This window comes from Eulemur rufifrons, chromosome 19 (assembly GCF_041146395.1).
Source record: "Eulemur rufifrons isolate Redbay chromosome 19, OSU_ERuf_1, whole genome shotgun sequence".
Classification (NCBI taxonomy): domain Eukaryota; kingdom Metazoa; phylum Chordata; class Mammalia; order Primates; family Lemuridae; genus Eulemur; species Eulemur rufifrons.
The window spans coordinates 65716619-65727704 of NC_091001.1; the positions used below are offsets into that span (position 1 = coordinate 65716619).

At 35.4% G+C, this 11086-nt stretch overlaps 1 protein-coding gene across 1 annotated transcript in view; it reads left to right on the forward strand.

Moving 5' to 3' along the window:
- The window catches only part of PELI1 (pellino E3 ubiquitin protein ligase 1), a 58214-nt gene extending 47594 nt beyond the window's left edge, over positions 1–10620 (forward strand). The window contains exons 4-7 of the mRNA XM_069494190.1: positions 2834–2935; positions 6594–6791; positions 6890–7078; positions 7989–10620. Of these exons, the coding sequence (XP_069350291.1) occupies positions 2834–2935; positions 6594–6791; positions 6890–7078; positions 7989–8555 (1056 nt within the window). The 3' untranslated portion in view covers positions 8556–10620. The remainder of the gene's footprint in view (positions 1–2833; positions 2936–6593; positions 6792–6889; positions 7079–7988) is intronic.
- The last annotated feature ends 466 nt before the right edge of the window (positions 10621–11086 follow it).

An 11086-nucleotide genomic window follows, 5' to 3' on the forward strand; every position in this document is an offset into this window, starting at 1 on the left:
AGACTGAATTTGATACTGTTATGAGCAAATAAGAAAATTACAAGAAGTTCTCTGACTTCTGGAAATATCTGTATCTTTAAGTAGCCCTACGATGTACATTAATATTATACTATCTGAGGTATATCTTTGTAAGTTAAATAAACAAGAGATAATAAAATATGATGGCCTGTTTTAGGTCACAGCTTTAGTCTCTGAAGTTAATTGGGTTTTCAGCTTTGTTTTATATCCAATTTGGTGTGTAAAACAGAGTCCTCAAGCCTTGACTAGGACTCTTCTATTAGTATTTGGGAGCCAGTAAATGTAGAAAAGGGACAGTTTCTTTGTAGCTGTTTTCTTTTGCTCCTTTGCAGAGAATGGATGTGGTAAGCCAGTGGTAGAAGTGAATGCTTATTGATCCAATCTGAGGAGCTTCTTACAATATTTCCCCGCAGGAGTGCTCCTGGCACTTTGGGTGTGCCTATTCTTCAATATGCAGGACTATCCCACATATTATAGGACATTTAACATCCAAGAATGTTAGTCTCCTACCCACTAAATACCATTTGAGCCCTCAAGTCTTTGTAAGCCAAAACAATGCACTTAAATTTTTTCAGATGCCCCCTAAACAGTTAGTACTGCCTTTGGTTGAAAACTACTATCAGGAAAATGTTTCTAATCCATACCTCTATAATATATTATTCTGTACTTTTTTCCCATTTTTACTGTGTCATTCCCCTCATGTTTTCATTGTCATCTCCTTTTCATCTTTACCAGGCAACAAGAATCCTAAGGATCAAAGATTGACTCCTCTTTAAATTTTTAAAGAATATATTAGTGAGGTCATGAAGAAAACTAAGTGTTTAGTCTGGCAGTCATCCGGGACGCATGGTTAAAATCCTGCCTTCCAGTCCAGTGAGACTCAAACTTAACTTGACATAGTTCTTATTCTCGATCTAAGAGTAGGTTTAGTAGCTAAAAAACAAAGATTACAATCTCAAAGCACACAAAACCATAGGTTTTTAATTCGTTTAGCCATTAGGAATTGATTTTCAAAATACTAAGTAATTGTTTGATTGAAAAGGCAGTTTGTCCAGCTGTGGTGGCAGGTGCCTATAGTGCCAGCTACTCAGGAGCCTGAGGCAGAAGGATCACTTCAGCCCAGGAGTTTGAAGCTATAATGTGCTGTGATTGTGCCTGTGAATAGACACTGCCGTCCATCCTGGGCAACACAGTGAGACCGGGGCTCTAAAAAGAAGTTAAAAAAAAAAAAGAACAAAGAAAGAAAGAAAGAAAAATAAGTTGTTTAATGCTGAGTTAAGTTATAGTTAAATTGTAGGTTTTAAAACCTGTAAAACAATTATATAATGTTTATGAATAGATAGGTGCATAGGAAAAAATATTAACAACATGCAGGTAAATGATCTACATTGCATTCTTGAGGTGAGATACCTCTGTGGAGAAAAGGCAATAGGAAGGGACATGTAGGCAGCCTCAATTGTATCTGTAATTTAATTTCTTAAAAAAAAAAAGAATCAGAAGCAAAAGTGGCATTGTTAAGCTTTGATAAAGCTGAGTAATTACTACCTGGGTATTTGTATATTCTCTTTGTATATTTGAAAATTTCACAAACTTAATCTTAAAGCCATATTTTTAAGGCTTTATCCATTACAGGTTAGTTACAATTTGAAACCAAGTAAAAGCTTAAAAGGCCAAACTTCTTTTTTTTTTTTTTTTTTTGAGACAGAGTCTCACTCTGTTTCCCGGGCTAGAGTGCTGTGGCGTCAGCCTAGCTCACAACAACTTCAAACTCCTGGGCTTGAGCGATCCTACTGCCTCAGCCTCCCGAGCAGCTGGGACTACAGGCATGCACCACCATGCCCGGCTAATTTTTTTTCTATATATATTTTTAGTTGGCCAGATAATTTCTTTCTATTTTTAGTAGAGACAGAGTCTCTCTCTTGCTCAGGCTGGTCTCGAACTCCTAACCTCAAGCGATCCACCTGCCTCAGCCTCCCAGAGTGCTAGGATTACAGGCGTGAGCCACGGTACCCGGCCTCCCAAACTTCTAATTAAGAAACATTTTTTCATTTAGTTGCTTTGCTGTGTATAATCACTGTCTTGTGTCTTTGTATCTGTTTTTCTTTTACACAACCTGTTTCTACTTCCTTTGTGTGATGACTAGGTTTTTCCCCCCTTTGATACTATCATCAACTCATGTGCATAGAAAATGCCTGAAAACAAAACTGAAAAGTTCTTTTTAGCAATGTTTTTAGTTTGGGATAAGTCAGCGGTATAGTCATAAGCATAATATGCCTTTCCTTTGGTAATGTTTAATCATTCTATGAATTTTTCTATATGTAGCCCAGCATATGGCAAACATTTTTTGTCTGTAGAGTCACAAATTTGTTAGAAAACCAATTAACTCTGCTTATTAATAAGTAAACTTTATAACTTTTCGAATGACATAAATAGGATTCCTCTTTTCTTGCAAGATTTTGTGTATTTTTACCAGAGCAGTACTGAGTTTTGTTTTTAGTTTTTACATGGGGTTTGGTTTTGATTACTTTACAATTTAAAATACTTATAAGGGAGACCCAAATTTTATAGAGTTTTGGGTAAGTGAAATTATATTCTTACTCTGTAACTGCTTCTAAATATTCCTTTATACCCCACTCAACCTGAGAAACTACTTTCACATCTGAGGTTATACAACAGTTATTAACTTCTACCTTAAATTTCAGGGGGGAAATACATTAATATATGAGATAAATATATTTCTCTTTTCTTAATCAAAAGATAATCTGATTTGTTTGATCTGCCTACTAATTTTTGCTATTAACCTTTTCATTCTTAGGCAATAAGCAACAAGGACCAGCATAGCATATCATATACCTTATCTCGGGCCCAGACAGTGGTGGTTGAATATACTCATGACAGCAACACTGATATGTTTCAGGTATTGTAACATCTGAAATGTTTTTTCTTAAAAAACAAAAAAGTTAAAAATCTATTGTTGGTGACTTTTGCTGTGGTCAGATAAAGGATTATCATATTTTAATAATGTATTTCACTAAAATATATATTGATTTTTAAACCTTATCTATAGAAATCTGTGTAGCATGGTTAAGAAAGGCTCCTGGAATCAGAATTCCTAGTAGACAGTGCTTAGCTACTCTATGCCTCAGTTTCCTCCTCTATATAAAGTGCAGATAATAGAATCTTCCTCATGACTTTTAGGAGGCTTAAATGAGTTAGTACGTGTAAAGTACTCAGAGCTATGCCAGGCACCTAGTAAACACTTAGCAAGTGTTGGCTATTATTGTCCAGAAAAACAAACCAAGAAATATTCTGCACACATGTATGACGTTTTTTGCCACTATTTCTCACTTTCCTTGCTGGGCAACAAAAAGTTCAGACAGTTTATAACTATTCATATCACACATGTGAAACCAAGCCTGTTTCTCAGCACATATTTGGTCAAAGGTACTGGTACAGTAGAATTTTTTTTTCTCTTATTCTCTGAACCAATCCAGGCTGATGTTTTTATAAACCAATAGATTTTAGGATAGTCAAGCCCAAAGATGTAAGCAAAATCCTTTGTTTTCTCCTTTAATTTTGGGCTCTCTAAAGTTTTGAGCTTTTTAAAAACACACTTAAGTAGTGCATAGATTGCCTGATAATGTTGTTCTTGTAATGATTATCCCAGTGACTTTTCTATTTTTCTTTATTTTATTCTTTATAAAGGTGAAAAGGTCCATAAATATATTTAGTTTTAATCAATAGCAAAATAATTCTTTGAAGTCTCTCCCTCCACCTAACCCATTTAATGAGCTGCTAATTTTTTTTCTCTAGTTAATATTAGAATGTGAGTATTTGTTTATGTCTTCCCAGCTTTTACCAAAAATAAATAAATGACATCCTTAATGAAGATGAAGGTTTAGATTCACGAAAAAACCTAACACAAAGCTTTAGGATGATTTTTCCCATTTTATTGCACCAACAAGCAATTAAAATGAATGGGCTTAGCTTTTTTTAAATCAAGATGCTACCAAGATACTTGATCACAGACTAGAATTTTAGCTTCAAAAATTACCTTATTTTTATTTGTTTACCCCTTTCGTAGATGAAGTTAACTAGAATCTTAGAAGTTAAACATTATAGAATTACTGGGGGGCAGAACTGAGGTTAAACCAGGCATCCTGAATTCTGGAACAGTGTCTTCACTGTTTAATAATGAATGTCCTTAAATAAGTTGCAACCTTTTTGGTTTTCTCCTTTTCATAAAGAATTTTTCCCAGTATCATAAACTGATTATACCCTTTCTATGAACATTTCAATGGAAAATCCAAGCATTTCTGCATCAAAAGTCTGAGACATGTCAGAAACTACTTTAATAAACTAGTCAGTCTTTGAGGAACTTGTATTATAAACATTCTGGGATTGTCTACCCTCTAAACTGAACATTTATTGTTCAAGCCATCAGATACTCATACTCCAACTCTATGCTTTGCTTGACACTTTGAAGTAAATAAGGGAGATAAGAGTTGATTAAATGCCCAAGTGCTGCACTGGCAGTCCACAGAAGTAGACTTTTGATTGGGTTGAATAAGGATGGAGAAAAGACTTTACAGTATTGTCTTTTTATCTGGATCTTTTCATCAGATTGAAAAGGAACAACCAGTAGAAAAGCGTTCTGGGAAAAGAAGTACACAGTGTGGTGAAAGATTGATGAATAAGCTACTCATAGCTACAGTATACTTTGTATACAGAAATAGCAGGAAATTAGGCTGGACTGGGAGATGGGAGACAAATCTTGAGTCAGTTTCTAACTATTACTGGAAAGTAGAATGTAAGAAGTTTGGATAAGCTGTTAGGAACCATCGCAATTTCTCATGGGGTGGGAGAGAATGACATGATAAGACCTATGTTTTTTAAACTAATAGCAGTTAGAAAGAGGAAGAATTACTAAAGTTTATCTTAATATACAGTCATATTTTGGCATCTCATCACATTCATGTAGGTTTTTCCTCCTTATAGATAATTAAGATTTTCTTCCTTCTCACTGTCATTACCAGTATTTCTTTGATATCTTAAATCTCCTCCAAGACCCAGATCAAATGTCAACTTTCTGTTACAATTTCTCTTCCCAAATAAGTGTTGCTTCTGCTTGATTCTGGATATTAATCTTCAATCCAATCCTTGGCCTGCATCTTTTGGCTCTTAAAGGGTCTTTTTATTTTTGGAAACATTTTTAGTGTCAAAGGTCTGAGATCATTTTCTTTGGATATCATTGTCTTAAAAATAAAGAAAAGGGACATCCAATTTTACATTTGTTAACCAATCAATTTCCCCCTAAAACTATCCAAACTAAATATGAGGACTTTATACTTGATGATTAGACAAAAACACTGAAGGGTTTTATTTAAAAGTGTGCTGATATGAGGAACTCTTGAGGCTCAACTGTGTGAAGAGTAACTTTTAAGAGTCATTATCCTTTACTCTGCATAGTTAATGCTTAAAAAAAAGTTATTATCTTTGTAGAGGGTCAGTATTTCTTGTCAGTACCCACATTCTTCAATTTCATGATACTACTTTATAACAAATAAATTAACAAACTGATAATTTCTGAAGTTTACTTTAAAACACTATGACACTTGTCACTTTTGTCATCTGTTCCACTGATTTTCTTTTTCAACTTTCAAGATGAAATTAATTTATTTACTAGCTAATACCTCTGAAGATGTTTTTAATTCTCTGGCACCTCACCCATCCAGAACTCTTATCTGGGAACCTTATCTCTTTGAAATATGGCCAAGAACCAGGAAGAAAATAAAAAGGACATCTAGGCATGTAAAATAAATGCCACAAAGTCCATGCACTGAAATTCCTTTTCTGTGCTCCCTGGAGAATCCCTCAGGCTTTCAAAAAGAATCTTTTAAAATACTCTTCTTTGAAGTTGGTTATTTGATTTCTCCACCCATGGCAGAATAAGAGTGGCTAGTAAGAGGAGGGGCTTGTTGCTGGAAACAAGTGTGACCAAAGGCAAGGAATGATAGCTGGCAATCTGACAGAGAAGAAACAGGAAAATCTATGAAGTGTACATAGACTTCAAAACAAGGCTATGCAAGCCCTTAATGTAATGATCAGCGGTCTTGTACACCTCTTACAGCTGCTGAAGTCATCACTGCATTTTGGCTACATATAGATGATATTCGTAATGTCCTGGAGTGATCATAAAAGATTTACTTACATGTTCACTATATTCTCTTAAAGAAGTGAGAGTAATACATGGTAGACATATTTCCATCCAAAAGGGTTAAAATTAAAGTCTACAGCCATCTAGAAATCTCACCCATCCTGAGTTCCTCATTCCCTGAGAGTTTCATATATCGTCTTAAGTTCCCACTTAAGTCTGTGCTCTAAGTGATTACTACATCAGAGAAAGTCTGACAGATTAGTTTTCAAGGGTATAGATGCACCCAAAGTTAAGTATGATAAGTTTGAGATTTAGAAATTTCAGAGGCTTAGTGTTTTCTCCTTATTGTGCCTTTCTTGAATGGATTTTTCCACTGTGCTCTTTGAAAAAGCCTATTGGTATTTTTTTTTTGTCTTAGATTGGTCGGTCAACTGAAAGTCCCATTGATTTTGTAGTAACTGACACAGTTCCTGGAAGTCAAAGTAATTCTGATACACAGTCAGTACAAAGCACTATATCAAGATTTGCCTGTAGAATCATATGTGAACGGAATCCCCCCTTTACAGCACGGATTTATGCTGCAGGATTCGACTCATCAAAAAACATCTTTCTTGGGGTAAAAAGCTTTTTTTCCCTGAATGATCCTTTTTTATGTACCAGCTTCTACTTCTAAATTACAAATAAATGGAACCTTACTACTCTTATTTCTACTAGGAAAAGGCTGCCAAATGGAAGACATCAGATGGGCAGATGGATGGCTTGACCACTAATGGTGTTCTTGTGATGCATCCGCGCAATGGGTTCACAGAAGACTCTAAGCCTGGAATATGGAGAGAAATATCTGTGTGTGGAAATGTATTTAGCCTGCGTGAAACCAGATCAGCTCAGCAGAGAGGAAAAATGGTAAGCTCTAAATTGTAGCTTCTTATTTGGCTACAGTAAACACATAGGATGAATTGGACTGAATGTATTATATACATTCCAAAAAAACTTTTTAATCTATTGCTGACACAGAGTACTAAGTGTGACTATCAGACACTGACGACCATATTATACTAGAGGAGAGTATTTTAGTGTTTCATTTAGAAAACTCTAAAAGTTTATTCTTCTGTCATATAATGTTAATGTATTTTAAAACCTAAGCTTTCCTAAATAGCACTCTGATCTTTCTACTTAAATCTGTATATCTTTGAACATATCTACCTAATTACAAATATTAGACATTGATTAGCCAGATTTTTTTTTTTTTTTTTTTGAGACAGAGTCTCACTCTGTTGCCCAGGCTAGAGTGAGTGCCGTGGCGTCAGCCTAGCTCACAGCAACCTCAAACTCCTGAGCTCAAGCGATCCTCCTGTCTCAGCCTCCCGAGTAGCTGGGACTACAGGCATGCGCCACCATGCCCGGCTAATTTTTTCTATATATATTTTTAGCTGTCCATATAATTTCTTTCTATTTTTAGTAGAGGTGGGGTCTCGCTCTTGCTCAGGCTGGTCTCGAACTCCTGAGCTCAAACGATCTGCCCACCTCGGCCTCCCAGGATTACAGGCGTGAGCCACCGCGCCCAGCCTAGCCAGATATTTTAATCATAAGTTGCCTTTACTGTAAGGCTAAAAAGAGATATGTTATTATTTGATATTTTTATCCTTGATTTTCAAACACATATTTTTCATGGCTGCCATCAGAGTTTCTTGAATATTTAGTGATAATCCTAGGAAATGTCATTTCTTGAATAAGGAGCAGGTAAGACCAAAACTCTTAGATAAACATCCAAAACAGAGTGGTGAATGTGTTTTTTTATTCTTATCTCCTCTAGGTGGAAATGGAAACCAATCAGTTACAAGATGGCTCGTTAATTGACCTCTGTGGTGCAACATTGCTGTGGCGTACTGCAGAAGGCCTTTCCCACACTCCCACGGTGAAGCATTTAGAAGCTTTAAGACAGGAAATCAATGCAGCACGACCTCAGTGCCCTGTAGGTTTCAACACACTAGCATTTCCTAGTATGAAGAGGAAAGATGTTGTAGACGAAAAACAACCATGGGTGTATCTAAACTGCGGCCATGTACACGGCTATCATAACTGGGGAAACAAAGAAGAACGTGATGGAAAAGATCGTGAATGTCCTATGTGTAGGTCTGTTGGTCCCTATGTTCCTCTGTGGCTTGGATGTGAAGCTGGATTTTATGTGGACGCCGGCCCTCCAACCCACGCGTTCAGCCCGTGTGGGCATGTGTGTTCAGAAAAGACAACTGCCTATTGGTCCCAGATCCCACTTCCTCATGGTACTCATACTTTTCATGCAGCCTGTCCCTTTTGTGCACATCAGTTGGCTGGTGAACAAGGCTACATCAGACTTATTTTCCAAGGACCTCTAGACTAACAGACAGTTGTCCTCCAGGACTGCATTATAAATTTATAAGCTAAGTGAGTGGGTTTTCAAACCTGTTGTCCACGTCACAGTTTTTCTGCTCTGGTTATTTGCATTAAGATGAAGAATTTTTTAAAACATTTATAACAAATAGTAGCAATTTCTGAGCAAAAATCTGGGAAGCTCAAAGGAATTTCTGAAAGTACCAGTCTTCTGAATTCTGAGTTTTGAAAATATATTTTGAGGAAAAAAAGACATAGTCTAATTTGATGCCTTCATTTTAGTGTTTTTGAATCACCCATCCTCAGTGTTGAAAAATTGTTTTGTACAACTGAGGGTACTGTTGGTTCAAACTATGTTAGTTTACAATATGTTGCAAACATTGTAAAATACAGCAACATGTATATTAACTTTTTTCTATTTATCTTTATTATAGAAAATATCTTAGAATGTTCTTGATAGAGTAGCATGGTAATGATGGTGTCACACTCTTAGTGTGAATGGTAGCTTAGTGAGCACATAGCTCAAGGATTTGTAAAGTTAGGAAGAAGGACAAGAGAGCCTCCCTCCCCACCCCCATCTAAATATGGAATTTGGTAAATTAGAATACTTTGTAAAACCAAATTCATATCAAGTACCATTGTGTAAGAGATGTTTGTTTTTAACCACATTGAAGATAATCAGGAAATATTTTTTCCTTAATGTTTCTCTCGAGCGTAGTACTATAACAAAAACTTAATGCTAAGAAACATTTTATATGCTCCTTTGAATATGCAATTAATCTAGATTATCTATTTTTCTCCCACAGTAACTAATCTGTTTTTAGTATCAGCAACATTTGGCAAGTTTATTTTTTGGATATAAACTGTCGTTCATCTGTTCACTGTTTCTAGAAAAAAAAAAAATCATTCCTATAAGAAAAAGCATAAATTAACAAGAAAGGAGAATGACTTGATTTGCTTTTAGAAAATGAAATGCTTAATTAATTAATCATTCTGTATTTGGCTTTATCCAGACATTAGGAAATGCAGAGATATAAAGGGTTACATGAAAGTAGTGCCCCTCTTTTTTAACCTAATAGGCCAGCCTTAACTGTGGGCCTGAATCCTAAGGACAGTTACCACAGTGGAACCAGTAAACATCTGGTTGGCAGATGAGCACTGATGACAGCAGAGTGGAGGGACACACTTGCATGGTCTATTTATTCTCTAATTTCAATAAATCCTTTGCTTTCTGAAGCAAGAACAAGTTTCTCCTCTCCGCTCCTACCCCCACCCTTTTTTAAAATGTACCACAAGAAAAGTAGACAGTTGCACTACATCAGACCCTTTTTTGACAGTTATAGAAACCAGTACACTTTTAGATTAAACAGAATCTTTTTTTTCACATTTTGATTTGTTTTGTTTTAGTTTGAAAAGTTGTATAATACTTAATTGATTGTAGCAAATTTTTGTATGTGGTAGCATAGCTTTAATTTATCCTATTACAATGCTGTTCTGAATTTTGTTTTGGTTTTAAAAAAGCAAAACTTGTTGCTTAGAAGCCATGAACTGTTTTATTTTACTTCAACTGTCATAATTTCCTTGTTTTTAAAAATGATCATTTGGGTTCACTCAGGAAATGCATGTCAGGAAACTTGTATTATAAGTTTATTAGTTGTGATGTATCAGTAACTGCTGTTACCCCAAAATCAAAGAAATATAATTGATTTTGAAGTTTTCTAGATTGTCACATGCTTTGTGACTAATGCAAGGAAATCAAGTCCTGTGTTGTATTTGTTCTAGTCATTTCTATTCAGGCTATATATTGTAGCTTAATTTTTATTTGCAATTAATTTATTCAAACTAAGTAAATACTTTTCAAAATAGATATTTGAATTTGTCTCTGTGAATTCGTTTTTGCACAACCAAGAATGGGAAACCAGAAGTGAAAATTGTAGACAAATCTACTCCACACTCCAAAAATATTCATTTGAAATACATGAAGAGTTTGCATATGTGATACTTTAAGGTCTCTCGTTCTGTTTGGAAAGCATCTCTTACTTATTAATAAAGGAACTTTGTTAGTGGCTGAATAATTGAGGCCTTTTTTAAGTTAAGCCCTGCTAGGGAGTTGGCTCTTTGCGAGTTGCATAGTAGACTATATATGTAGTGCCTTGGTGACCATAAAAGTTTCATGTTCTTCCTTTATTTCCTCCTAGCAGCTGGGGGCGGGGGGGGGAAACCTGGTTCATTTTCTAAGTTTTGAAAACTCAGGCAATTTAAATCCTTAGGTGTTTTCTATTCAAGTACTTAGAATATTGGTTCTTCCATTTTGTCAGTGCCTAACGGAACACTTTTACTTACTCATTTGTCTTAGGGGAATGTCTGACCAAGAAAGATAAAAAGTTGTATTTAGGTCTCCTGAATGTACTGTCAAGAAAGATAATCTCAGTGGCTTAACTCTTTTATCAAAGCAATTTTTATATTTAAATGTTTCTTAATTTGTATACAGGGAATTAAATTTCCTTTCATCTAGAATGTTAGGGTCATGAAACAAACTAT